Genomic DNA, 25,808 nt, shown 5'->3' on the forward strand with positions numbered 1-25,808 from the left:
CCTCGTCCTCCTCTCGCTCCCCAACCCACCCTTACCGCTCCTTTGGTTGTCCTTTGGCTGTTATCTCCGTCGCTGCAACCACTTTGGTGGGTATCGCATCTTCCTCAATCTGTGAGGAGAGTCTTCAGTTCCTCTGCTCCCCATCCAGATGTTCTATCCTTCCTCTTGATTCTTTGGCGTCCATCGTCGTCGCTGCTTACTCCGCACCGGCTCTCTCCTCGGCCCGATAACCTGCCAGCTTGCCAGCCACTTAACCAAGTGTGAGGGTAACTCCCACACTTACAGCACAGCATGTGGCTGCGGTCTTCGCTTCAGTTATCCTTAGCTTTCGGTCTCTCACTCTCGGTCTCTACCGTTGCAGCACGGAGTAACTACTCCGATGCCGACCTCCTACCTCCGCTCTTCTCCGCACTCGACGATCGTCCAGATGGTTGCCCACCATGCTTCAACTGTCAGCTAGACGCTTTCCAGTGCGCCCAGTTCGCTTCATGTGACAAATTTACCGGAAAATGTGTTTGTCCACCAGGTTTTGGCGGCGATGATTGCGCGCAGCCTCTGTGTGGGTCGCTGGCCGACGGTCACCAGAGGTCCCCTCGCCAGGGCGATCAGTGTTCTTGCAAAGATGGCTGGGAAGGGATTAACTGTAACGTCTGCCAGACCGATGATGCTTGCAGTGCGATGATGCCAGAAGGCGAAGGAGGCGTTTGCTACAAACAGGGCGTGACTGTCAAAGAGAACTTCCAAATGTGTGATGTGACCAATCGCAAGATCCTTGATCAGCTCAAGGACCGCAAGCCGCAGGTGACGTTCTCTTGTGAGGCGGAAGACCAGACTTGCAACTTCCAATTCTGGGTGGGCAGGGTAGAATCGTTCTACTGCGGTTTGGATACGTGTCAGTGGGATTTGGAGACCACCCATACCCAAAATAAAACACGCTACACGTGCGAGAACATCCACTGCGAGTGTATACCAGGGCGCATGCTTTGTGGCGAGGAAGGGTCTATTGATATCGGTGACTTTCTCCGAGAGTCGATCGTGGGCCCTGCCACGTTCACGTCGTCGTCCACTGAAGGAGGCAGCCCAGAAGATGGAAGCAGATTCCAGGAACCCGCCATGGACGAATTGATCAAAGCCGTTTTCGGTGACAAGAGTATCACGTTGAATTGCGACTCTGGCGAGTGTTTGTATCGGACGGATGTCCCTGGGTATTCTCGCCCGGTCAAACAGATCAACACTCCCCTCATTGCTGGCGTAATCGCGGGATGTGCCCTCTTTGTCGTTGCTGTGATTCTGTCGGTCTGGTATCTGTCACGTAGGTCATATGCCGGCCGCATCCAGTTGCCACTATCGGATGATGAGGACGACGACGGTGCCAAGCTCCTGGCGGAGCATAGACCAGCCGCCTTATCCTGGGACAGCGTTTCGTATTACTTGAACGGGAAAGAGATCCTCAGTGGGATACAAGGTACTTCCCAGCCTGGGCAGATCACAGCTATCATGGGTGCGTCGGGTGCAGGCAAGACCACTTTCCTAGACATTCTCGCTCGGAAGAACAAGCGGGGTACGGTCCGTGGCGATTTCTACGTCAATGGCGAGAAAATCAATGACCATGACTTTAGAACGATGATTGGTTTCGTTGACCAAGAAGACACTATGCTTCCCACTCTAACTGTTCACGAGACTATCTTGACGAGTGCGCTGCTCCGGTTGCCGCGAGACATGAGCCGAGCTGCGAAGGAGCAACGAGTGTTCGAGGTCGAAAGGCAACTTGGGATATACCACATCAAGGACCAGCTCATTGGATCTGAGGAAGGAAAAGGCCGGGGTATTTCTGGTGGCGAGAAGCGTCGAGTTGGAATTGCTTGCGAGTTGGTCACTAGCCCGAGCATCCTCTTCCTAGACGAGCCTACTAGTGGATTGGTAAGATACCCCTTAGCCCCATTAGCAGCGAAACATGCTCACTATCCGATAGGACGCGTATAACGCATTCAATGTTGTCGAATGCCTAGTGACATTGGCCAAAACCTACAACCGCACTGTCATTTTCACCATCCATCAACCACGCTCCAACATCGTTGCTCTGTTCGACCGACTTATCCTCCTGGCTCAAGGAAAGACCGTTTATTCTGGCCCATTTTCCACATGTCAACAATATTTCGACAACTCCGGTTACGCTTGTCCTCCGGGCTTCAACATTGCTGACTACCTCGTGGACCTCACAATGCACGCTAGTGTGACCCGCTCCCACCAGAACGAGATTGTGTCTCCCTTGCTCGATGTGCGGGTAGATCCCCCAAAGACAGCCTCGAGCAGTTTGAGGGCTGTTAAGTCAGTTGCCAGCGCATCGAACGCTAGCTTTGAGGACAACAGCAGCAGCACTTTCGACGCAAACCGACGCCCGAAGAGTAAACGGCGTGTTTCTCTCAAGCAGAAACAGGACAGACAGCTCTATTCCCGCAAGAAGGACCCGGAAGCACCGCCCACCCCTAAGACAGATGACGAAGATGTGCAGTTGGACGATGTTGCCGAGAATACTCAGCAATGGCTGCGTCTTTCTCGTCAGCCAGGCAGTGCTCCATCTCAGATTGTTGATGACCCGGATCAATTACCCCCAATCGCCCCCGGCCAGACGGATCTTGACATCCTGGTCGCGAACTACGCAGGATCGGATATCGCGCGTTCCGTCCATGATGAGATCGTGGCAGCCATTCAGAATGCACGTGCAGCTAATGGATTCGCTAACCCGGAGTTGATGTCTGCTCCTACTGGAACTGGCAAGAGTTACGCTCGTATTGGCCTCCTGCGACAATTCGTTATCCTGTCGCAGCGAACTTGGCGTAATCTGTATCGAAACCCGATGCTAATGCTCACGCATTATGCCATCTCTATCCTTCTTGCTGTCCTGTGCGGTTACCTCTTCTACGGTCTGACCGATGACATTAAGGGTTTCCAGAATCGCTTGGGTCTCTTCTTCTTCATCCTCGCGTTGTTCGGGTTTAGCACGCTTACCAGTCTGACGGTATTTTCCGGGGAACGACTCCTTTTTGTGCGTGAGCGGGCCAACGGCTACTATCACCCGATTACCTACTTTGCGGCCAAGGTGGTGTTTGACATCGTGCCCCTCCGGCTCCTCCCTCCGATCATCATGGGTATCATTGTGTATCCCATGACCGGCCTGATCCCCGCTTGGGGCGAGTTCTTCCGATTCATCTTGGTACTCGTTCTCTTTAACCTGGCCGCAGCCAACATTTGCTTGTTCATCGGCATTATCTTCCGGGACGGGGGCGTGGCCAACTTAATCGGGAGCCTGGTGATGTTGTTCAGTCTGCTCTTCGCTGGTCTCTTACTCAACCACGATGCTATTCCCAAATCTGCCCTGTGGTTGCAAACTGTAAGTTCTGACGAGCCCTTTATTCCTTGCCAAATTAGACTCAAGCATCAAATGCTGACTATCTCTCTTAGCTTTCCATCTTCCACTACGGTTTCGAGGCTTTGATCGTCAACGAGGTGACATACCTGACCTTGATCGATCACAAATACGGCCTGGACATTGAAGTACCCGGGGCATCCATCCTCAGTGCGTTCGGGTTTGACACTTTGGCTCTGTGGAAGGATGTCATTGGACTGGCCATCATTTCGGGGGCATTCATTGTAATTGCCTATGGTGCGATGCATATCCTGCTGGTTGAGAAGCGGTGATAACTTGAAATACGTGTCGGTGGCCATCTGCGAGCTGAGGCACTTGATTTTGTTCCATTATACACTGGTTGTTTTGGCTGGTCAATGGGCTATGATTGTTTTTGTATTAGGACTGTAACTTGGTGATGAGCATGCTGATGAGACGTTTCTTTCTGTTTATCTGCATTTTTTACCCTGCTCTTGCTTCAATTCATGACGATATTAGCTAGCTAATTACATGGTGCCTGTGTAAATAAAGCTCAAATCACTGATGATGCTGCTACTAGTGAGGATGTGTTGTAGAAGCCGGCCGATGCGGGTAGAAGCACGTGTTTCCTTCCCCACGTCATCGACGTCTACGGAGAGCTGGCAAGGGTGCTGAACTCAAGGACAGAAGAGACGGTCGTCATCGTGTAGTATCTCTACCCGTTGTCCTACCCTTGCTCCCCAGGCACGTTCGCGTGATTGAGCTTGCGAAGTGGTGATTGGTAGCGGTGGTCTGCTGCCACTGATATCCGGACAGCGGCCGAGCGTCAACTAGCGACTGATCCACTGTCACTCACCTCAGGTTGTTCCAGCTACTTCATCTGGACACTTGGTCTTTTCCCGCTGGTAGAGTGGTGGCTGTGGGAAGATTGGGAGAAATTGAGCACTAGCGACGTAGGTGTAGGTAAGTTGTGCATCATACTATCTAGTAACCAAAGATCGCGGGTCATCTTCCCCCAGAACAGCCTCACCGCCTGCCAGCTCCAATCGCGGCTTTCCCCCATCGGTTCGAGTCCACAATCGCTCCAACTTCCCTCGTCTTCACTTCTCACCTTTTGCCCCTTCTCCTTTGCTACCTCCAATTCTATCGCTTTGCTCTGAGCACGGCCGTCTCTCCGCTCTCCCCGTCCTCCCCTATTTGTTCGTTCGCACGCCCTCTTGGGTCTTTTGAGCATCTCTTTTCCTTCTTGCCCATCATGTCTGGCGAAGCTTGGCTCTATCTGTTGGCGGTGTTGATCAACGCCGTCAACCTGTTCCTGCAGGTATTCTTTACGATCATGTACAGTGATTTGGAATGGTATGACCTGACCCTATCTCTCTGCCCATGTCTGCTTCTGTCAGGTGCTTGGACAAGCTCCCGGAAGCCGCATGGGAGCTCGCCGTGTGGTTGCGACAGCACATCGTGATGGAACCAAGCTAATCCGGTTCGCTCCCGCAGTGACTACATCAACCCCATTGACCTGTGCAACCGCCTCAACGCCTACATTATCCCCGAGGCTGCCGTTCATGCTTTCCTGACCTTCCTCTTTATCATCAATGGCTACTGGGTCGCCATCGTCCTGAACCTGCCTCTGTTGGCGTTCAATGCCAAGAAGTACGCTGCCCTCTCAGCTCTGTCGCGCACGGCGCCTTGTACTGGGCATCCCAGCTAATCGGACACCTCTTTCTGTAGGATCTACGAGAACCAGCACCTGCTGGATGCGACCGAGATTTTCCGCAAGCTGAACGTGCACAAGAAGGTTAGACCGCAATATCCTCACTCCGCTATCGGAACGGACCGCCCGCTGACACGAAATTGCAGGAGTCCTTCATCAAGCTGGGCTTCCACCTCCTGATGTTCTTCTTCTACCTTTACAGCATGATCGTCGCCTTGATCCGCGATGAGTCTCACTGACTTCGCGGCCAGGCGGAGCACGCAATGCGCAACGGCCGCTCGGGCTGATGTGTCGCGTGGTGCGTTGTCTTGACTTCTCTTTGAGCTGGGAAGATGGGACTGAGCATGGTTCTGCGAGTATCTGCCTCGCTGCTGCATCCCGACACACTCGCGTCACAAGTCCCGGCCACTCCACGCTGTAGCCGGCGTGTGGGCGTATGCAGTAGACGAGACCTTGTATATGACGTGATTATGAAAGCATATCATTGATGACAGCGAACGCGCGGGGGTCTCCAGATCTTGATGTTTTTGGTAGGCGATAGATGAGGTAATCGGATCGCCTCGAGGCAGTGGCGGGCTGCTTGAGTTGCTGGTTTGTTTAGTGTTACTTACGTCCCTTGGGTTCTAATGTTGCCAAATTCCTGTTGATGTCTTCAATAATGTTGTTGTATATACCTCAGCGGTGTGACAATGAAGAGCGTACGATACCGATACTCTTTGAATCTTGGTAGATACTAGATAAAAGATTGTAGAGAAAGTGGCCAGGCCCGGCCGTGTGCCGGCATTATTGCTGCGCGGGCGGCCTTTCCGCCTCCCGTAAAATTCCCGTGTCCAACTTCGCCGCGCCGATCGTCAAGCTTCAGCTTCGACTTCTTTTCTCGCCGTATCGGGGAAGTTCAGCTCGGTCTTTCCCCCTGGATTTCGGTAATTGCGACTACCATGGCTTCTTTACTCGGCGCTGGCTACGAGTCTAGCGATGATGATACGACCAAGACTGCCACCCAGGCTCAACCTGCGGTGCCCTCAGCGACCAAGATTGTTGCGGCGCCTGAAGTGAACACAGAGGTTTGGTCCCCCATTCCATTATTGCTGCTGGCCACCTAAATCTCGCCTCATCGCCGAGTCATTATGTGCGAGATAACTAACAGCCCTACAGGACCAGGCACACATGCAGATGATGCTCGCCAACACCTCATCCACCGCCCTGACCTACAACGCAACCTACGATGATCTTTCGCGGCCGTCTCAAGGGCCCCTCAACCCGTTCAAACCTGCCGGACCAGCGAACGGCCTCAAGCGCAAGAATGTCCCGACCGGATATGCCGAAGAAGCAGCCATCAGTGAGGCGACCTTCGCCGCGCAACACCGCACCTTCGAGAGTCTCGGCTACACGCGCAATCCCGGTCTCCCGGGTCAGTTCGTCGGCAACCTTGACAACGCGGCTCACTTCGGTGGCCGGGACATCATTCAGATGAGACCATCCAAAGAGGCTTCAGCAGCGCTTCGTGCGAAACGGCAAAGGAAGGGTGATCCTAGCATCGTCGAAGGCGAGGGCGCCTATCTTGGCCCATGGGCGAAATATCAACAGGACGAACGTGCCTACGATGAAGAGGACGCGCTGGAGGACCGCGAACTCGCCAGCGACGAGGAATACATCGAAGTGGACGAGGAAGAAGAGGATCTGGCTCCATCCAACATGCCCGCCATGAGCAAAGAATCGACCGACTACCAAGACGATACGGCCAAGGTCGAAACCACCGAATTCCATGGCAGCGAACAATTCGACTACCAGGGCCGCACGTATATGCACGTCCCGCAGGACCTGGACATCGACCTCCGCAAGGAGCCCGGCAGCACCAAGAACTTCATCCCCAAGAAACTCATCCACACCTGGAAATCACACACCAAAGCCATCACCTCTCTCCGCTTCATCCCCCGCTCCGGACACCTCCTCCTCTCATCCGCCGCGGACGGCAAGGCCAAGATCTGGGACGCCTACCACTCGCGCGAACTACTCCGCACCTTCTCCGGTCACTCCAAGGCCATCACAGATACCGACTTTCATGCGACAGGCACAACCTTCCTCACGGCCTCTTACGACCGTCAGATCAAGCTCTGGGACACCGAGTACGGCAAATGTCTGGGCCGCTTCTCCACCGGCAAGACACCCCATGTCATCCGTTTCAACCCCGGTGCCGAACACTCCCACGAATTCCTGGCCGGTATGTCCGACAAGAAGATCGTCCAATTCGACACCCGCTCCGGCGAACTCGTCCAAGAATACGACCACCACCTGGCAGCAATCAACACCATCACCTTCGTCGATGAGAACCGTCGCTTCATCTCCACCTCAGACGACAAGTCCCTCCGCGCCTGGGAATACGGCATCCCCGTACCCATCAAATTCATTGCCGAACCCTACATGTTCGCGCTCACGCGCGCCGCCCCCCACCCGAACGGCAAATACGTCGCCTTCCAATCCGGCGACAACCAAATCGTCGTCTACGGCGCAACCGATAAGTTCCGCCAAAACCGGAAGAAGAGTTTCCGCGGCCACAACAACGCCGGCTACGCCATCGACATCAAAATCTCCCCCGACGGCCAATTCATCGCCTCCGGGGACAGCGGCGGCTACGTCTGCTTCTGGGACTGGAAGACCGGTAAAATGTATCATAAGATCTTGGCCGGTGGGAAAGAAGGCGGCGCCACGACTTGTTTGGATTGGCATCCTCAGGAAACTAGTAAGGTGGTTACGGGTGGTTTGGATGGGTTGATTAGGTATTGGGATTGATTGGGTGATTGATTGATTGGGGTTTTGGGGGTGGATGGTGTGATGTATTTTTGTGGGAGTGTAATAGATAAGAATAAGAAACTGGGTGACTATATTATCAGTAGTAGCTGAAATGCATGTTCATGGGATACTGTGGTCTGATTGGTTGGTTTAGTGGGTGTATCATGTAGGTTGTACGAAGTATGCTTGTGTAACATTATCAAGGTGAGGAATGAATAGTACACAGGGTAAGATTTCCAGATCATCATTTCTGGTTCCATTGCACCCATTCAGCTGCACACCCAAACCAGCTAATATACAAATCCATCTGTAGGATGGGGTACGGCTCTTCTTTCATAATACATATAATATTATAAGCTAGGTAACCTAGAAACTCGCCATTTCAATCCAACTAGCTACGAATGCCAATGTGCGGCCGCGATCCATCGCCATGCGTTGTGCGAACTCATTGAAGTTGAGCTTCGCTCCGCTGCCGCCGCGCTCCTTGGCCTCACGCTCGATCTTTTCGAGGTGTGCGAGATGGGCGAGTTTGGCCTTGGAAGGAGGTCGCGGGGGACTGGTTCTTCTGGGGAGGGTGGGTGATGAAGGAAGAGGTGGGATGGGGGAGGGGGAATGCTTTGGGGCCGTGGCTTCGGCTTCGGGGGAAGATATCGAGGGGGAGGCTGGAGCGGGGAAGGAGGTGGTGCCGTTGGGATCAAGACGAAGCTCGGCCGGGAGTTGGGGGGATGGCGGATGGTCGTCCCCGTCGCAGAAGGCTAGGTGAGTGGAGGAGGGGGGACTGGAGAGAATGGGTTCGGGGTCTTCGCGGAGGTCGTCGGGTTCGTCGTCGTTTGGTCGATGGTGGGGGAGGGTGGGATCGTAGTAGGAGGAGACGGAGGGAGGGAGAGATACGTCGTCTTCCTCAAAGGTGGAAGCGTGAGACGAAGGCGAAGAGGGGGTGATGGGAAATATTATGCGGCGTATAAGGTCATTGTCGGGGGATGGGGCTAGGATGTCGGCTTCTTCTCCGGCTTCGACTTCCTCGGGCACGCCGAGGTAGACGACGTCGTCGTCGGGTAGGCCCAAATCTGGAGTTGGAGGTGGAAGGATGGGCTCGAGAGGCGGGCTGCGCACGGAATATCCGGAGCGGCTGAGCAGTTCGTCCAGGGACCGGTCGCGCAAGGGATTGACCATGGTCGATTCGGGCGGCTCGTCCGGTTCGTCGGCAGGCTGTCGCTCCTCTTGGACAACTGGCGTGCCGGAGTCCATCTGCTCAAGCCGTTCGATCTCGTGTGCCCACATCTTGCGCTCGGCACGCGTGTGGAAGGCCTCCATGAGCAGGTCCTCCTTCGGCTTGAACAGGAGGTCGAGCAGCTCGTTGAACCCTTGCTGCGTGACTTGGTATAAGATCTCTTTCCCGACGTCTCTCTCGACCGCGGGAATCTCGAATCCACCCCATCGCTCGCCCACCAGGATGCTGCGGGATGAGGTAGACGGGTTGGACTGCACGTCATAGTCGTCGGTAAGATCATCCTGGAACCGCACCTTGGAAGAGGAGCGAGAGCGGGGAGACGGCGGGTGAGACTCGGGCTGGGGCTCATCGTCTTCAACTTCATCTTCATCTTCATCCTCTGTCAGGCTGCCCACGTCCATGTCGCTATGATAGCCCTGTGGGACAGTTGCGCCGTCTTCCTCGTCGGTGTAGAACCTCCTGCGCTGCCAGCGCTCGTGGACCCCGGTACTGTGTGTCACCTGCACGTTATGTCGACCCTGAGCGTACATTCTGTTGTAGACCGCTGCGCCAACACGATCCCTATCGGCGGGGTCGGTTATATCGTTCAAAGGCACATAGGACCCAAGAGCGTCCACGATGTCGTGGTCGCGAACTTGTCCCTCCGGCGGAGGCCACCTATCGCTGCCACCGGACGAGTTGGAGGCATCGTCAGGAGCATCCTCGCTGTGGATATCCCTTCTAGTATTGCTTCCTGAAGCATGCGCCACGCCAGAGCCGGACGGAGTCTCCAGGCGAGCTGCAGTCGCATACATGGGCCGCACACTGCCGAACTGGCTTCGGACGGCCGCGTCGCCCACCACCGAGTGTCGATCCGCGGTATCCGTGCGGTCCGGTCGTACAATGCTTTCATTGTCCACGATCTCCAAGTCTCCGTCCTGGTTTATGCGCTTGCCTTCTCCGGTTCTCGACGCCTCCCCGGAGGGAATGCTGCCAGGAAAGGCCGAGCTGATCGGCTGGCTCCCCAGCACAACATCTCGAGCACCGCCCTCCAGGAAGTCGTCTTCCATACCGGCCACCATGTCCCGGGTCAGCTCTCGACTCAGAGCATAATAGGCCCGGAATACCCGCAAGAAGTCCTTCCGCTCAATGTAGCCGTCGCCATCAATGTCGTAGCCACGGAACACGCGACGCAGCCGCTCATCGTTGCTCTTATTGTTGAGACTGGCGATACCTTTCAAGAACTCCTCAAATCCAATCAACCCATCGCTGTTGGTATCATAGAAGGCAAACATGCGGTCGTAGATCAGGCTGGGCGGCGGGGGGCGGATAGACGTGTTCGGGACGAAACACCGGTCAAATGTTTTCCGGTCAATAGCCATATGCAGCTTGTTCGGATCATCATCCCACTCATGGTTGGCCAAGCATCGGAACTGGTCCCAAAGTGCTTCAAATTCGGTGTTGTCAAAGCCAGTCTCCTTCATCAGGCGTTTGCTCAGAGACCGGGATACGCTACGCGGCAGCATGGCAGGCTTCCCAGGATACCAGACAGGCTGCGACTGCCGGGGATTGCCTAGGAATGGAGCGGGAATCCGGACCTTGTAGAACAGATGCGTCTTGATATGCACACCCATCGCCTCACACGTCTCACACAAATCATAGTCGATGCAGTTCGCGCATCTGTACCGAATTCCAAGGATGGGCATTGCCCCACAGCTATTGCACGTCACTCCCCGATGGATATACCCGTCGCGTCTGGCCTGATCCTCCGCAATATGATAGAGTAGATTGAGTAGATTCTGTCCCTCCCTCGTCGGCGACGAGTCGTTATTGCCATCCCTCCACGAAAACACACTTTGATCATCAACAACTGTCTCCCCACCGTCCATGTTTTGCGCCGGCGACGACTCTTCCGGAAACGTAGACGTAGATAAAGTAACTCTCTCACCATTTTGTCGACGTCGTCTCAGCTCTTCCCCATAGTTATTATCATCATTGAACCGCACCAGGGCCCTCTCGATTCCGGCCCGCGAAATCCCTCGCCGCTGGAGCTGCTCAGTCAAAAAATCCCGTTCTGGCGTACCCTCCTCCAGTGTATGCGTGGGTGGAAAGTCCATCGCCAAAAATGATTCCAGGAACGTGTCTTCCATCATTTCGCGCATCCGCTCCGCATGGTTCTGGGGAACACCCACTTCCTCCATGAGTTGGTCCCGCGTTGCGAGCAGTGACGGGAGGAGACCACTCTCCACGCGCCTTCCATCTTCAGTTTCTATGCGAAATGTTCCGTAAACACCGTTCTGGCGCTCGAGTTGCTCCAGGTGTGCGATGGCTCGCGATGATGGCGTGTCCGCAGCGGCAGCATTGGCGGGTTCAGCTTCGCCTCTTCGTCGCTGGTGGCGGACGGCTTTGCGGCGGCGGAGGGTGTTCTGAGACGTTGATGTGGATAAGATGTGATTGTGGATGTAAAGTATCGCGTAGGCGGCTGCAACGCCGGAGAGCAGGTAGAGAATAGGGCGATATCGTGCCAGCGCCGGCCGTGGGTGGGTGTCCGGCATGGCGCGCAACAACGGAATGTAACAGCTAGACAGATGGGGTCATTCTTGTGAGGGTGCCGTGGAAGTGGCGAGCGGAAGCTTTCGGAAGCTAGAAAATCTGTTGGGGTTCAAAAGCTCGCGATCCCACGAGGCCAATCTTGGGGACTGAGAGTTGGGGATCTGGGGAAAGTTGGTGGTAGTTGCTCAGTTGCAGAGTGCCGCCGTCCACGTAGAAACGCCCATGACCGCCTCGGCAGCCCCATCCTCCCATTCCCCCTCTCCGCTTTGTTCCTTCCTTCCTCGCCTCTCGCTCCTCTCTTCTCATCTCCTTCTGTCTCCGAGGCATCTACTTTCAATTTCATCATCTACCAACTATTCCAGTGGCACAATATGGCTACTATATCTGCCTCTGTGTCGATATTGATCAGCAAAACAGCAGTTTTATTATATATTCTGGGTACAAGCAACAAAGCTAACTAGAAACATTACGTAGGAGCATTTTCATAAAGTGAACGAATTACCCATCTGGCCATTGTTGTTACCTTTGATACCTATCCAAGCTGCAGATATATCGAGGGAAGAAGCAAAATCTTTGGGGCAACACTTATAATCATCTTGTTACTAAGTCAGCCATCGAAATGAGCGTGCTCACTAGAACCGTCACCGTCCCGGAGCTCGAAGGGAATTTCTCCACTGTCTGGCTCCATCTCCGCTGCAATCTGCTCGAGGGACTTGTTGATCCCCTGGGAGTCTCTCGTGTCGGGAATCCAGTACGTTGTGATGAGACCCATCAGCATGAAAAATGCCAGACTACAAAGCTCGAGTCAGCGGCAACGGACATAGGTGGATGGGGCACTGGCAGCAGACGACCACTTACCACAAGAGAGCATAACCTAGCCAGTTTGAAACATACTCCCAGTTTGCGTCGTGTCCGAAGCTCACGTACCCCAAGAAGCATTGTGCAATTATGGAACCCAATTTGCCCGACGCTGCAGCAATGCCATGACAAGTGGAGCGGAATCGGGTGGGAAAGAGCTCGGCAGGGATCTGCAAACATCAGTTTCACGAACTTTACGATATGAATTACAGGATGTAGAAACATACGATGTAAGTCATGGTGTTTGGTCCTGCGATCTTGACATGAGTTGTCTTCTTTCTCGGCTTGGAATAGCAGCAACTTACCAAAGTTGAAGAAAATTTTGTGTCAAGATGTAGAGGACAACCAAGGCGGAAGAATTGCCGTCAGTACTCAGATAGCAGAATGCCGCTCCAATGATCAAATTCAGGATCAGGAGCCAACAAAACCCTATGAATTGCAGGGTCCGCCGGCCGATCCGGTCAATGACAAGAATTGCGATGATGCTACCCACGATTGCTCCGGATGAGACGACCACTATGCTTTGTACGACATCCGCAAGAGGTATTTGTATATTCCGACTGGCTTGGTGCTGAGTGTGCTACCGGTGCTAGTTGGACTGCCAGACCAAATAACGTTGATGACGTCCGCATTCATCAGGCCTAGCCCGTAGGAAGGCAAGTCGAGACAGAACCAGCACAGGGAAATAGCCATAAGAATGCGCAGATTGTGTCCACGTCGCAGAAAGCGCTTGAAATCTGTCCATCGACTGTTTGGAACAATTGACTTACGATCATAATCTACCGTCCGTGGGCGCTGAGACGGGGCTGGAGAGATGATGCGGCCTTCCTCGACATGGGAGGGCATATACATAGACTCGACCCGCTCATGTGACTCTTGACCTACGCTCGAGCTAGATGACTGTGAGAGGTTCTCTTGGTGATAGAACTGAGAGACATCGGCGACAGCTTGCAGGCTGTCTTGCAACACATCGACGGTATACCTTGGTGATTCAATGATGGTTAACCGGAACCAGAGTGCGATAAAGGCAGGCACTGCTCCCAGGCCGACAATGAGCCGCCAAATCTTGTCGAGGTCACGGGTGCAGCTGTCTCCGCAATCCGGATGGTAAGGATCATTAGGTAGGCTGTGACGGAATCCAGCAACGGCAATGAGAGCGACCAAAGCTGCTGCTGCTTCCCCGATGGACTGACAGAAGAAGACGGCTGCTAGCATCCGACCCCTGATTCGGGTTGGTGCAGATCTATCTCAGAGGGAACCATTAGTCACGATCTCCTCTAAAGAATGCAGGGCTGGGGATGCAGAGACGCGCACTCGGAGCAGATTACAGCAGAAAGTGGATAGTCAGCTCCCACACCCAGACCCATGAAGAAGCGCCAGAACAGAAGGACTCCAATCATGGACATGGAGTCACTCTTGCCCGAGGACGACATAGACATCCCAAGGGTGCTGAAAATAAGAATGATAAGCTCCAGCCCGTACATCTTGCGGCGGCCCCAAATATCAGCGGCGATTCCAAAGATGAGCTAGCCAACTAGCGCGCCTCCTAGGGTGACGATGCCAAGGGCTACTTCATAATTGTACACGAGCGATGAAGCAGACTTGCTGACCTGGTAATCCCAATAGACTACACTGAGCATCGGGGTCACCATATTAACCGAGAAGATCTGTCCAGTCAGTACTGGTGGGGGCAAAATGGGATATGAGCTTACGCAGTATGTGTCCGTGAAGAAGCCTATGCCGGCAACCAGAATCACCCAGAACCATTCCCTTCTGCGGGCATTTTCGAGTCGACTGATAACGAAATCATGTCGTTGAGCGGGCTAGACAGCGAGTCAGTCTCACCAACCAGCATTACTCGCCCAGGGGGTCAAGGCGATGCTTACCGGGAGATGCTCAAAGTTCTCATATTGCCCCCATGGATTCAGGAACAATCGGATCTTGAACGGGAGGCCCATTCTCTAAAAAGAACACCCGGTATCCCGAAGGAGGAGGAAAAGGAAATTCTGCTGTTCCTCAAGTACTGCAAACAGATTTTTGCAATTCCCATGTAACAGAAAAGGGGCCAAAACAAAGCCACTCGATAACGCTCTGGGCATATTGTATGCAATCACCTTATGCGATTCATTCTGTCTATATAGGGGAGGAGGGGGTGTTCCCAGGCGCACAAGGCTGTGAGGCTGACAACTGCATTGCTTCCTCCCGGGATGGGCAACCCGTGTATCGGGAGGGAAGTACCAAGTACATCGTATCGATTTAACTTCCGCGATAGAAGGCCATGCTATGCGAGTGAGATGCATTCGTCAGGTGTTGATGCTCCGCATCCCATTGGGACATGGCCCTGCAGCACGTTCCTGGATGGCTTCGGACCATTGGCCTAGAAGGTGAGACTAGACCCGGCGAACATGGCCGTGCTCCGCCACCACGCGAATCGGACTTGAAGTATCAATTGAGGATTGATCCTGCTCCATTGCCGCCCATGTTATCTGTCGTGTGCTAGCGGCTCCTTAGCCTGGTAAATGCGCGTATACCTCAGCCTTGACTCATGATGGAAGCGGTCACCTGTCGGTACCCCTCAGGCTTCAGGCTGCAGGCTGCGAAGATGATAATGGCCACACAACTAGCCGATGCGGCGAAACCGTCCAAATGGAGGAGGCCAGGTACCACTCTTCAATCCCTGCATCTAAGCTGCTGGCCTTTCTAGCTCGGCCCCATTACCAGCCTCTATTGCTCACCGGAGGCAGTGCCATGCCTTGCGACCCTTCGGTCCTTCTACGCTGACTTGACCATCTAGCCAGTAACTGAATCGATCCAATTGATACATGCCTTATCCTTCCCATTATGAGCTTTTTACAGATGGGCCCCGGAGATCTCATAACAGCTGTTCAAGTCATCTGGACTGTCTACGAAAGCATCGCCGGTGGTGCTGCGAAAGACTTTAATGATTTCCTCGACGAATTCCGCTCTATCAAAGATATCCTAGAGAAACTCGAACAGGTCAAGGGCTCCACGTCAAATGATGGAGTGGATTTGGGGGCCTTCTATGATCAAACACTCCAGGAATGTGCCAAGTTTGTGGATAACCACAAGAAGCTCGCGCAAAGCGAGTCTTCGACCGCGGTCAATCGCAGACATAGCCTGGGCACCAAAATATAGACATTGTTTGAAAAGAGCACCTGGCCTCTGGAACGCGATGAAGCCGAGAAGCTTCGTCGGAAACTGGAGCGCTGTCTGAAAATCGCAACCCTAAAGTCGACGGAAGAAACCCGAGTGGCGGCCTTGAAAATTATCCGGGAAGCAGAGCATAGTCGAGTTGAGAATATGGAAATGCTCAAATCAATCAAGTACGATGCTCTCATCGGGGGTTACCAGGTACCTCTTATGGCTCTGAAGCTGACATCTTCCAGGACGATGACCGCGCAGGTCTCCTCTCTTCTGCGGTGGTGTGTCCTTGAAGGCCCTGCAGAGGCCGATGCCTTGAACTTGATGCACAATATGCCCCATCTTCACCATCGAGCGAGACCCGCCCTTCCTGAGCCCGGCCATGAATTGCGCATGATCCCTGAGGATGAGGAACTATTCATATTTGAGCGCCAGGGGAGTCTTGAGATATTGGATCGCATACGAGAGACTTCTGAGCGACTGGATAACCTAATGAGGCGACTCATGCCACACGAAACATCGAGCCGGAAGATGGAGCGATACCAATCTCCTAGTCGTGCATACACACTGGAGAGTTTGAGTGATGGAGCGCCGACGGTTGCCCCCATGGCAGAACTTCTGCATCAAGCCAGTGATAATGTGCGTGATGTATTGGACATTGTGGGGTATAAGAATGATATCGTGCCCAGCCATGACTCTTCTCGGAAAAGCCAGGAGCAGGATGGCCGTCCCAGTCCTCAAAGAATCGATGAGGCTGCCGAAGAATGGGAACATCTCCGCCAGTGGCTCGATTTCCAGTTCCAGCATACCTTCAATATGACGTCCGATGATCTTAACTCCTGGCATAGTATATCTAGGGTGCAATCTTCATCGTCTTTGCTCCATTCATCGCCGGAAGTCGGTTTGCCAGGGATTTTCCTTTCGCGAATATCTACTCGTGAGTCAGATCTGGAATCGCAAGTCTCACCTTCACATGGAACCAACCTGTCCATACCGGATCAGAGGGTTCAGCTCACCGAGCACCCGGTGCGAGTGTAAGATGGTCCTTATCTCATATGCTCACCAAGTTTTCACATCCATGATTTCTAATACTCTGTAATCTAGGGAGTTTCCTCACCCGGATGTCGCTCATCGTTCCGCATTCCGCAGTTTGACTTGCACCGTGACTGCTGTCTTCAGCGCTCAAACCCATGAGCCGGAGGCAATTGAAGCATTCGATATCCATAGCGGGGTCAAAGTAACTCAGAGGATTCTGCACCCATCGCGCCAGGTTGAGAGCTCGATGCTCCCTTACGTACCGAGCCGGCGTGTATCCAAATCCCTTTCCGATGGTTATGCGATCTGGTTCCAGGGATTACATAGGACAAAGATCGAGGATGAGCAGGGGCTAACGAGATTGAAGATGGTACCAATCTACGGGTGTCATGACCGCAAGGGTTAGTCATCCTTCATTAGATAAAACAGGGGACTGGAGACATGGCTAATGGTTAGGACTGCAGACTTCCTTGCATTCCAGAAGACCCTACTCAAGAGGCGAGTAATCCGCTGTATTGACGTGAGGACGATATCCGTCAGCACGGGAGAATGCCACTGCAACTCCGCAGAGACCGTGCGGATCTTGGAGGATCCAATCACGAAGAACCAGTCGCTCTTGTATTTTGCCTCATATCCTGGGACTGGTCGATGCCCAAGATTTATCGATAGGCCGGGTATGAATGACTGCTCCCTCAGAATAACTACATACTGACTAACCCGTCCAGTTACTGAGTTTGGCAAATCCCATGCAAAGTCAAAACACGTGAAACTGCCGTATAATACCATCTCTCGACGCAGTTCTATAGAAAGTGCAACTAGCGTCCTATCCCAGGAATCACGGCATTCTGTCTCTTCACGACACTCCCTCTCCACGTCGCCGGGATCAAACTGAAGAGAGAAGTATCTAGAGTTGGAGTTCTTCGATGCCACAGGTTAGTTGATATCTAACTGAAACGCGTCTCTCACTAACAGCCTATGATTAATGCAGGTTGTACTAAGTTCCTCAACACATTGACGGTTGCAGAGGAGGATCCTTAGATGAATTCGCAATACATCCTCATGTGATATGAAAAACCTATAGTATAATGTCTACCACCCCTAACATGTTCCTTGCTCCCTCGGGTAAATGATGATTGATTGATTGTGCTGAGAGTAATCCTTCGAGGGGTTCTCATTCATGCGGCATTTTGCACCAATGAGATGAATACCAGGAGTATTAAGCCAATATTACCTTGTTCAATACCATAGTGATACATAGAATATCTCAAAAGATAGTATACATTTTAGATCCAAGCCTTAGAACGTGCATATGTACAAACCCGAAGCCTTTTTTTTAACAAGATATCAATCTAGACCAAGTCAGACTCAAAACCAAGTCTCACTAGACTTACCAATCCCTTTCTTTTTTTATCAGACTTCCACAGAAATATACAATATGTGTATGTCCTGTATGCGATCAATTCCCCCTTCTATCCATTTTGATCCATCCAGCAAGACAGGCCCACCCCACCAACCCCCATCTACGGACCCGCTTTCAGCCAATAATTTGCTTTGCCTTATAACCCATAATACCCACTCCAAGGCAATCTACCTCGACAACTTCTTCTCCTTAATAAAGAAACTGCTCAAAAAAGCACAAAACACAATCCCAATCATAAAAGAGAAGCCCTTATTCGTGGCCCAGCCGTAACAGCTACGCACGATCTTCCCGACCGCCGGATCGAGAGTCTTGATGAAGTCTAGACTCTGTCGGACGCCGTCCACGATCTGGTCGATGTCTTTACTATCGCGGAGGGCGTAGGCGAGACGGTCGCGGAGGAGTTGTTGGACTACTGTTGAGGAGAGGGAGAGGCCGATGACGGAGCCTAATGAGCGGAAAAGGTAGGAGCAGGCGGTTACGACGGCTTGGTCTTCGGGGGTGGCGTTGGAGACTGGGGATTCAGAGTTAGTAGGTGGGATATAGGTGGATATGGAGGTTTTGGGTCGTGGCCTTTGAGGGAGGGAAACTTACTGAGACTGATCAAAGTTGAGGTAACTCCGATGCCGTTTCCAAAGGCGCAGGCCATCATGCCTAGCACGAGGAGGGTGGTGTTCTCGGTGACGCCGCCGGAGGCGAGGAAGATCGTGGTAAGTCCTACTGTGAGGCCGGCGTAGGCGAGGACGGTGAGCCAGTAGAACTTGCCAGTCCATTTCATGACGTATCCGGCAAAGAGGGATCCGCTGACGCCAGTGATGATGCTGGGGAGGAGACGTAGACCAGCAACGGTGGCAGAGACACCGTCGACGGCCTGGAAGTAGAGAGGAATGTAGAACAGGGCGGCGAGCCAGCCGCCAAAGCTGAAGAAGTTGCACGCGTAGGCGGAAAAGAAGGCCCGGTTAAAGATGATGTGGCCCGGAGCGAAGGGTTCGGCGGCGTAGAAGACTTCTACAACAATGAAGAGGGCGAAGAGGGCCGTGGAGACGCTGAGGGAAACAATGGTAATCGGTATCGTCCAGGAGACGTTGCTTCCACGGTCCAGACCGAGGAGGAATCCGAAAACTGCACCGACGAGGACGATGGCGCCGGGGAAATCGATACGGCGCAGCTTGTCCTTCCAGTGGCTGTCTTCTTGGGCCGGGACATCAAGCAGGAAGAACACGGCAATGAAGGCGAGAATGCAAAGGGGAACTTGAGCGATGAAGGCCCTGAGCTTTGTGTTAGAGGGAGATTTGGAAGGAAGAACAAGGAGTAAAGGTTGACATACCATCGCCAGCCGATGAAGTCGGCTAAGATACCACCTGTGGTACTAGTTAGAAGAGAGTCGTTCTATTGCCATCGAGGAATGTATCGCACCTAGAGGGGCTCCTATGCCCGCGCCAGTCGCGTAGATGATATTGATAATGCCCTGCCAAACGCCCCGATCTCGGAGAGGGACGATATCGCTCATCAGAATACTCACAACGGTAGTCATGCCACCGCCTCCAATGCCTTGGAAAACCTACTCGCCTCGTCAATTACTTTAGACACCCAAAGGGTTTACAGAGCACAGGTCCACCTACGCGAGCAGCGATAAGTTGGTCAATGTTCTGCACAACTCCGCAGAACAAGCAACCAACGCCAAAGATGGCATATGCGAACAGGAGGCATGCTTTGCGACCGAAGATATCGCTCAATTTTCCGTACAGCGGCTGGAACGAGGTCAAGGTCAGAAAGTAAGAGGTGGCGATCCAGCTGGTCAGATTGAGCGCCTCCAAATCACTGCCAATCTGGCCATAACTGGCCATGATGATTGTCTGGTCGGCTGCGGAGAGGAAGACCTGGGCGCAAATTAGCATCGGCGAGAAGACATCCAATGCGACATAAGATAGGAAAGCATACTCCGAGTGAAATGGCCGGAATGATATACCGCAGGCCCTTCCCTGCCTCAGGGACATCTTTGGTCTGGTCCTGCGCCAGGGGAGTCTGCTCGCCTGACTCAACATCCTGGCGGCCGATGTTGGGGATAGCCCCCGTGGTAGAGCCGTTGCTTTGAGGACCCAGCAACGGGGAGGTCTCGGTGGGATTCCTTTCTGGAGACATGGTGGCTGTACTTTAAGGAATGGCAGTCTCCATTACCAGGGGGCCAGGGGGACCGAGAAGCCGGAGAAGCTGTGGGGAGAGTTAAGTAAGGGAAGACCGTCAGCGGTTGAGTCGGGATTAATCCGCCAGAGAAGAATACTAATGCTTCTTTTAGTTCAGGCGCCCGCTGACGAGGCCCCTGCACAGTCACGTGGAGATAAGCAACCCCACTCGGCCATACCGGAACTGCCACCCGCGCCGCCGTCCAATTGGCTCAATCGGCAACCAGCTCGGCCGAGGCCTACCTAACCATGAAGGAGCCCTTCGATACTCAAAAGGGTACAATTTCATTCCTGACTCAATCCTACGTACTCCGTCTAAAAGGATCAAACGAGGCATCTCATTATGCACCCCAACCTAGGGTCTATCAAGTATCAACGCGCCTGGTGGAGATACTACGTAGTAGATAGATGAGGGTTTAACTCGATCGGGAGCCCGCCCGCGATGGCGATGGCCCCGGCCCTGATATCGCAATCTCAACCTTATCCTGAACCGGTCTCATACGTAATGCGCTCGGCGTCTACTTTGCCGATGGAAACATGAATTTGTCTGAACACCCACCTGCGCTGTAGAGACCCGTGTCATGGAGAATGCTCGCGAGTGTCGCACACAGAGGACAGACATAGACATATACAAAAGGATATCATAACGACGAACAAATGCAGTCGCGTGAGAATATCGCAAAACCCCAAAGCTGCTCCGAATCATCACACATCCCAACAAAACCTCGTGATCATGAACGCTCTATCTCGTTACTCTACCTGCATGCAAAAATACTCTAGAATCAGGCCTCCGCAGCGCCGAGCAGGGGGATAGCACCGCCGGGTGAGTCGGGGAAGCGAGCGGTCAGGACCTCAACGCCATCCTCGGTAACCAGAAGCGTGTGCTCAAACTGAGCAGAGAGGCCTCCGTCCGCCGTGGAACTGGTCCAGTCGTCGGGCCAGGTGCGGTCGCGGTGAGTGCCGGTGTTGATCATGGGCTCAATGGTGAAGCACATGCCGGGCTTGGCGGTGCCCACGGCCTTGTTCTTCGCGTAATGGGGAACATTGGGAGCGCAGTGGAACAGCTGGTTGATACCGTGGCCGCAGTAGCTCTTGACCACACTGCAGTTGCGAGACTTGGCCAGCTTCTCAATCACGTTGCCAGGATCGCGGAACAGCATACCGGGCTTCACCAGTTCAATGGACTTGTCCAGACACTCGCGCGCGGTCTCCACCACCCGCACCGCATCCGGGTTGGCCTTGGCCTTGTCGCCAACATAGTAGGTTTCGTTGATGTCCCCGTGGTATCCGTTGTGGTACAGGGTAACGTCGATGTTGACGATATCGCCATCCTCGAGGGGCCGCTGATCGGGAATACCGTGACAGATAATCTCGTTGATGGACGTGCAGACAGACTTGGGGAAGTTGTAGTAGTTGAGGGGGGAGGGGTAAGACTGTGGACACATCAGCATCAAGCGGACCAACCGGCATCACTGGAGATCCCTCGCTCCTTGAGAGCCACTCACATCACGCTCCAGACAAGCCTTGTGAACCACCTCGTCGATGTAGTCGGTCGTGACACCGGGCTTCAATTCCCGCGCAGCAATATCCAACACCTCTCGGGCCAGACGGCACACCTTGCGCATCCCCTCCTGCTCCTCCTTGTTCAGGATCTTGATGTTGTTCCGGCCGACGAATTTCTGCTCCGAGCGAGGAATGCCATCCTTGGCATAGTCGGGGTAGGGAATGGACTTCGGGACGGTTCGGTGAGGCGACAGCGGGTAGACGGGACGGAGGTTGCCGGCAAACTGGAAGGCGGGGAAGGGGTTGTACAGGCCCGTTGCTGGATCTGGTTCAGAAACTACCTTAGGGGGGAAGAGGTTGCTCAGGAAATTACTCTTCTTGTGAATGGTCTTGTGCTCGCCCTGCATCAGACAAGTTAGCATTCACACATCACCTCAACAGCATCCAACCAACATGAGCCAGATGGGTCACGTAAGGCAGCCTACCCAGCTCCGTTTGAAACAGTCCTGCGAGCAGAAGAAGCTATCCGTGCCCGCCTTCAGGCATGTCGGACATTGCAGCGTGCCTGCATTCTTGTCACAGTCCACTCCCATGCATTTCCGCGCTGCGACTTCGGCCATGTTGAGAACGAGTGTTGCGGTAAAAGAATAAAGTCAGAGTAATGGTCGCTATGAGAGAAAGACTAGAGTCTAAGGTTCGCTGGGGAAATGATAGTCGCGCCAGATGGAAAAAATGGGACAATCCCCCGCGGATGGTCCTGGCGGTTAGCCGCCCGGCCTATTCAAGTTCCACTCAGCCTGGCACCATACCTGATGTGGTTAGCCCCAGGCCTAAATCAGACTAGCGTTTCTATCCAGTCACTTTCTGTAAGCGGACTAGCCCTGCCGGAGGTTTCTTCCTCAAGCGCAAACAAGCGCGCGCTTATTGGGTCAGGTGACTAACGGTGGAGGTTTTCGTTGGTTGACGGGCGGCTACAACAAGTTCTGGTTGGTGCAAAATGTTCCACGGCTCCGCCGGTGCTGCCATGCGTGTGACGCAGCCGGCAGCCCCGATATCAATATTAGACAGCCCACAAGACCTACCACTGGCTACTGTGAGCGGGCCCACCAGGAACAAGCTCAAGAGTCAAGATTCAAGACAGGAGTGACTGCACCTGGCTGCCCTCATTATGGCGGAACCGTCAACGAGTCGACAAAAAGTGGTGATTGTGGGTGCTGGGCCGGTGGGGTCGCTGGCGGCTCTCTACGCCGCCGCCAGAGGCGACGATGTCGAAGTGTACGAGTTACGCGGAGGTTAGTCGTCATGGGCTGCTTGGCTCTTTTGAATATCTCTATTTCATCTTCGGGCAAGAGTTGGCGCGACTGTATCATCATCAGTCCTGCTTCCCCTCCACTATGCACCCTGATGACTCAATCTCTTGTCTTTTGGATATGGAGCATTTCTCACACCACATATTGATTCGCAGACCTGCGTGATCCCAACACCATCCCACTGAACTTCACCAAGTCCATCAACCTCGCCCTCTCCGAACGTGGCATCACAGCCATGCGGCACTCCAACCGAGAGGATCTCATCAACCGAGTCCTCGCGGATGCAATTCCCATGCACGGTCGTATGATTCACGGTCGAGACGACGGCAAGCTCTGGGAAGTGGCGCAAGCCTACGATGTCCACGGCCGGGTACGTGAGCTTCCAAACCTCAAGAACCAGTTCTATCTAACCTGAGCCCAGGCCATCAATGCTGTCGACCGAGGTACTCTCAACAACGCCCTCCTCGACGAGCTAGAAAAGACGCCCAATGTCAAACTAATCTTCAACCACAAGCTAACCGGTGCCGACTTCCAATCCAACAAGGCATGGTTCGAGCGCCGCATCCCAGGAGACTCATCCGACGCCGTCACCGAGGTCGAAATCACCTTCGACTACCTCATCGGAGCAGACGGCGCCCACTCAGCCACCCGGTACCACATGATGAAGTTTGCCCGAGTCGACTACCAACAGGAATACATCGACACTCTCTGGTGCGAGTTCCGGATCCCCCCTTCCCCGGCCGGCGAGTTCCTCATCTCCCCCAATCACCTTCACATCTGGCCAGGTAAAGAATTCATGTTCATCGCGATCCCCTCCGCCGACAAATCCTTCACCTGCACTCTCTTCGCGCCCGCCTGGTACTACGAGCAACTCAAAACCCGCTCTTCCCAAGACCTGCTCGAACTATTCGACCACAACTTCCCCGGCGTCTGCCCGAACCTCATTTCCCCGGAAGACCTATCCGAACAATTTACCACAAACCCACACCTCCCCCTAATCAGCCTAAAATGCAAACCCCACCACTACGGCTCCAGCGTCGTCATTGTCGGTGACGCCGCCCACGCCGTCCTCCCATTCTATGGCCAAGGTCTCAACGCCGGTCTCGAGGACATCCGCGTCCTGTTCAGCTTCCTCGACCAACACGGCGTCTACGACCAAACCACCAGCCTTGAAACCCGTAAATCCGCCCGCCAAACAGCCCTCCGAGCATACACCAACCAACGCACCGCCGACACCTACGCTATTAACGACCTCTCCAAGCAAAACTACCTCGAGATGCGCTGGGGCGTCAAATCCCCCTTATACAAGCTGCGCAAGTCCGTCGAGGAGACGCTAGACCGCTACGTGCCGAGTCTGGGCTGGCAGACGCAATACTCCCGAGTCAGCTTCAGCAATCAGCGATACTCGGAAGTAATCCAGGCAGTAAGCAGACAAGGCAGATTACTGGGTCTTGGATTCAGCTCTGCGTTGGTGTCGGGACTAGCGGCTGTCGGAATCCTGATGTGGAAATGTCCAGATCGGTTCTCGCTAACATCTGTGCTGCGAACTTCTTGGCAGGGTGTGCGAGACCTTTGGGTGAAGACTTTCTGATCATGAGATATGGACTGATCTATGCATAGTACATAGCGCTGATTCTGACGAGGGGTCGATCTACCTCTGATGTAAAGATGTACAGTGAGTGAGTGATTTGCAGACAATGAAAACCAAACGTGTGTTTTTGATCTTGATTTGTCTGTTTCCAACCCGTAGTTTGTCACGTAAGACTGACTAATTGACTGGTTGTACAAGATGCATAGGATATCTTTCATCAGTGTCAGCTGGTGATAGATCGAGTTTGTCTTTGTTTTCCGTTTCCTAGGTTTGTGGTTCTGTGTCTTCATTAATGGTTTCGTTTTGTTCTTTCTTTTTCGTCGCTCCCTCTTTGATGGGATGAGGTCATGTGTCTAGGGAGGTAAAGTAGAAATAGTAGCAAAGGCATGTCTGTGCTCCAAACAAGGCATGTGAAGTTTGCTCATACAGCCCTCCCGTAGTCTGTCTGACAGCAATGCCGTCTCACCACCGGGCTACTTGACAACTTTGAGAAAGACACGCCAAGTACTTGAGCCAGCATAAAGGCATCCAATTCAACCAAACCAGATCCTGGGTCCAAGGTCAATCAACGCGCAATAATCTTGAATATTCCCATGTCCATGTAACATCTAGATCAACGAAAGTTGACCGCAACGCAGGTGAAACAAATAGCCACCCCTGATCCAACGGACTTGGGTTGTACAGTACTGAAAACAAAGAAATCCAGGGCCACTGCCGCGAAAGACATAAACATCAAACAGGTATAACAAAACCGAAAGTCAGGTCCAACCCCGAAAAAAAATAATCCAGTCACGGCAAGTCCGGAACACAGATGTAACAAGATAGACAGATTAAAGGAGCAAGCAGAGATACCTCCTTTATGCCAGACAATAGAGGGGGGAAAAATTGACATCATAATCGCGTATTCCATCATCAAATCAAGGAAGTCTATTGAACCAAATCCGTGCGGGATTTCGGTAGGTCATTATCAGTCTGGGCTCATCGAAATTGGCCAATCCAGGGAGTACTTGGCAATCCAAATTCCAGGGCCATATGTGGGACGCTTGGGCAAATTCATTCCGTCCGTAAGGGTGGGTAAGGTCCGCAATTCCAATCAG

General features: G+C 53.3%; 9 protein-coding genes across 9 annotated transcripts; 5 read left to right on the forward strand and 4 right to left on the reverse strand.

The window, feature by feature from the left end:
• Window positions 1–18: 18 nt before the first annotated feature.
• Window positions 19–3,948, forward strand: BO94DRAFT_577288 (putative ATP-dependent permease ADP1). The gene is made up of 3 exons (XM_025615172.1): window positions 19–1,920; window positions 1,973–3,391; window positions 3,463–3,948. Exons 1-3 carry the CDS (start codon window positions 292–294, stop codon window positions 3,697–3,699), a joined length of 3,285 nt encoding a protein of 1,094 aa, XP_025464811.1. The 5' UTR covers window positions 19–291; the 3' UTR covers window positions 3,700–3,948.
• Window positions 3,949–4,640: 692 nt separating this feature from the next.
• Window positions 4,641–5,338, forward strand: BO94DRAFT_472306 (cornichon family protein; the record flags this gene model as incomplete). Its single annotated transcript, XM_025608420.1, has 4 exons — window positions 4,641–4,741; window positions 4,883–5,038; window positions 5,117–5,183; window positions 5,246–5,338. 4 exons carry the CDS (start codon window positions 4,641–4,643, stop codon window positions 5,336–5,338), a joined length of 417 nt encoding a protein of 138 aa, XP_025464812.1.
• Window positions 5,339–5,933: 595 nt separating this feature from the next.
• BO94DRAFT_537693 (WD40 repeat domain-containing protein) lies at window positions 5,934–8,016 on the forward strand. The gene is made up of 2 exons (XM_025612327.1): window positions 5,934–6,163; window positions 6,255–8,016. The coding sequence occupies exons 1-2, from the start codon at window positions 6,038–6,040 to the stop codon at window positions 7,887–7,889; spliced, it is 1,761 nt and encodes a 586-aa protein (XP_025464813.1). The 5' UTR covers window positions 5,934–6,037; the 3' UTR covers window positions 7,890–8,016.
• Window positions 8,017–8,249: 233 nt separating this feature from the next.
• BO94DRAFT_522233 (EF hand domain protein) lies at window positions 8,250–11,654 on the reverse strand (the record flags this gene model as incomplete). Its single annotated transcript, XM_025610174.1, has 2 exons — window positions 8,250–8,594; window positions 9,060–11,654. 2 exons carry the CDS (start codon window positions 11,652–11,654, stop codon window positions 8,256–8,258), a joined length of 2,934 nt encoding a protein of 977 aa, XP_025464814.1. The 3' UTR covers window positions 8,250–8,255.
• Window positions 11,655–12,259: 605 nt separating this feature from the next.
• Window positions 12,260–14,468, reverse strand: BO94DRAFT_548735 (MFS general substrate transporter; the record flags this gene model as incomplete). Its single annotated transcript, XM_025613415.1, has 9 exons — window positions 12,260–12,443; window positions 12,511–12,680; window positions 12,738–12,810; window positions 13,040–13,247; window positions 13,281–13,732; window positions 13,825–14,036; window positions 14,121–14,177; window positions 14,223–14,333; window positions 14,397–14,468. 9 exons carry the CDS (start codon window positions 14,466–14,468, stop codon window positions 12,260–12,262), a joined length of 1,539 nt encoding a protein of 512 aa, XP_025464815.1.
• Window positions 14,469–15,351: 883 nt separating this feature from the next.
• On the forward strand, window positions 15,352–17,599 carry BO94DRAFT_588232 (uncharacterized protein; the record flags this gene model as incomplete). Its single annotated transcript, XM_025615872.1, has 5 exons — window positions 15,352–15,630; window positions 15,682–16,706; window positions 16,777–17,108; window positions 17,172–17,381; window positions 17,433–17,599. 5 exons carry the CDS (start codon window positions 15,352–15,354, stop codon window positions 17,597–17,599), a joined length of 2,013 nt encoding a protein of 670 aa, XP_025464816.1.
• A 368-nt stretch (window positions 17,600–17,967) lies between these two features.
• Window positions 17,968–20,375, reverse strand: BO94DRAFT_537696 (putative MFS multidrug transporter). The gene is made up of 6 exons (XM_025612328.1): window positions 20,066–20,375; window positions 19,747–20,004; window positions 19,541–19,685; window positions 19,452–19,485; window positions 18,719–19,392; window positions 17,968–18,638 (listed from the first exon to the last, which is right to left on the reverse strand). Exons 1-6 carry the CDS (start codon window positions 20,264–20,266, stop codon window positions 18,295–18,297), a joined length of 1,656 nt encoding a protein of 551 aa, XP_025464817.1. The 5' UTR covers window positions 20,267–20,375; the 3' UTR covers window positions 17,968–18,294.
• A 261-nt stretch (window positions 20,376–20,636) lies between these two features.
• On the reverse strand, window positions 20,637–22,549 carry BO94DRAFT_537697 (methionine aminopeptidase MAP1). The gene is made up of 4 exons (XM_025612329.1): window positions 22,296–22,549; window positions 22,184–22,211; window positions 21,813–22,129; window positions 20,637–21,740 (listed from the first exon to the last, which is right to left on the reverse strand). Exons 1-4 carry the CDS (start codon window positions 22,428–22,430, stop codon window positions 21,090–21,092), a joined length of 1,131 nt encoding a protein of 376 aa, XP_025464818.1. The 5' UTR covers window positions 22,431–22,549; the 3' UTR covers window positions 20,637–21,089.
• A 310-nt stretch (window positions 22,550–22,859) lies between these two features.
• bna4 (kynurenine 3-monooxygenase) lies at window positions 22,860–25,071 on the forward strand. The gene is made up of 3 exons (XM_025612330.1): window positions 22,860–23,102; window positions 23,276–23,490; window positions 23,542–25,071. The coding sequence occupies exons 1-3, from the start codon at window positions 22,979–22,981 to the stop codon at window positions 24,709–24,711; spliced, it is 1,509 nt and encodes a 502-aa protein (XP_025464819.1). The 5' UTR covers window positions 22,860–22,978; the 3' UTR covers window positions 24,712–25,071.
• Window positions 25,072–25,808: the final 737 nt, after the last annotated feature.

This window comes from Aspergillus sclerotioniger (genome assembly GCF_003184525.1).
Source record: "Aspergillus sclerotioniger CBS 115572 chromosome Unknown BO94scaffold_24, whole genome shotgun sequence".
NCBI classification, from domain to species: Eukaryota; Fungi; Ascomycota; class Eurotiomycetes; order Eurotiales; family Aspergillaceae; genus Aspergillus; species Aspergillus sclerotioniger.

Coding starts and splice junctions, on each gene's coding strand:
- BO94DRAFT_537697 (XM_025612329.1), bottom strand. CDS start 22,430: ATGGCCGAAGTCGCAGCGCGGAAATGCATGGGAGTGGACTGTGACAAG. Junction 22,212..22,295: donor ACTGTTTCAAACGGAGCTGG/GTAGGCTGCCTT, acceptor TGTCTGATGCAG/GGCGAGCACAAGACCATTCA. Junction 21,741..21,812: donor AGGCTTGTCTGGAGCGTGAT/GTGAGTGGCTCT, acceptor ATGTGTCCACAG/TCTTACCCCTCCCCCCTCAA.
- BO94DRAFT_537693 (XM_025612327.1), top strand. CDS start 6,038: ATGGCTTCTTTACTCGGCGCTGGCTACGAGTCTAGCGATGATGATACG. Junction 6,164..6,254: donor CGCCTGAAGTGAACACAGAG/GTTTGGTCCCCC, acceptor ACAGCCCTACAG/GACCAGGCACACATGCAGAT.
- BO94DRAFT_537696 (XM_025612328.1), bottom strand. CDS start 20,266: ATGTCTCCAGAAAGGAATCCCACCGAGACCTCCCCGTTGCTGGGTCCT. Junction 19,486..19,540: donor GGGCATAGGAGCCCCTCTAG/GTGCGATACATT, acceptor CTAGTACCACAG/GTGGTATCTTAGCCGACTTC. Junction 19,393..19,451: donor GACTTCATCGGCTGGCGATG/GTATGTCAACCT, acceptor CACAAAGCTCAG/GGCCTTCATCGCTCAAGTTC.
- BO94DRAFT_577288 (XM_025615172.1), top strand. CDS start 292: ATGTGGCTGCGGTCTTCGCTTCAGTTATCCTTAGCTTTCGGTCTCTCA. Junction 1,921..1,972: donor ACGAGCCTACTAGTGGATTG/GTAAGATACCCC, acceptor ACTATCCGATAG/GACGCGTATAACGCATTCAA. Junction 3,392..3,462: donor CTGCCCTGTGGTTGCAAACT/GTAAGTTCTGAC, acceptor TATCTCTCTTAG/CTTTCCATCTTCCACTACGG.
- bna4 (XM_025612330.1), top strand. CDS start 22,979: ATGGCGGAACCGTCAACGAGTCGACAAAAAGTGGTGATTGTGGGTGCT. Junction 23,103..23,275: donor AGTGTACGAGTTACGCGGAG/GTTAGTCGTCAT, acceptor ATTGATTCGCAG/ACCTGCGTGATCCCAACACC. Junction 23,491..23,541: donor CCTACGATGTCCACGGCCGG/GTACGTGAGCTT, acceptor ACCTGAGCCCAG/GCCATCAATGCTGTCGACCG.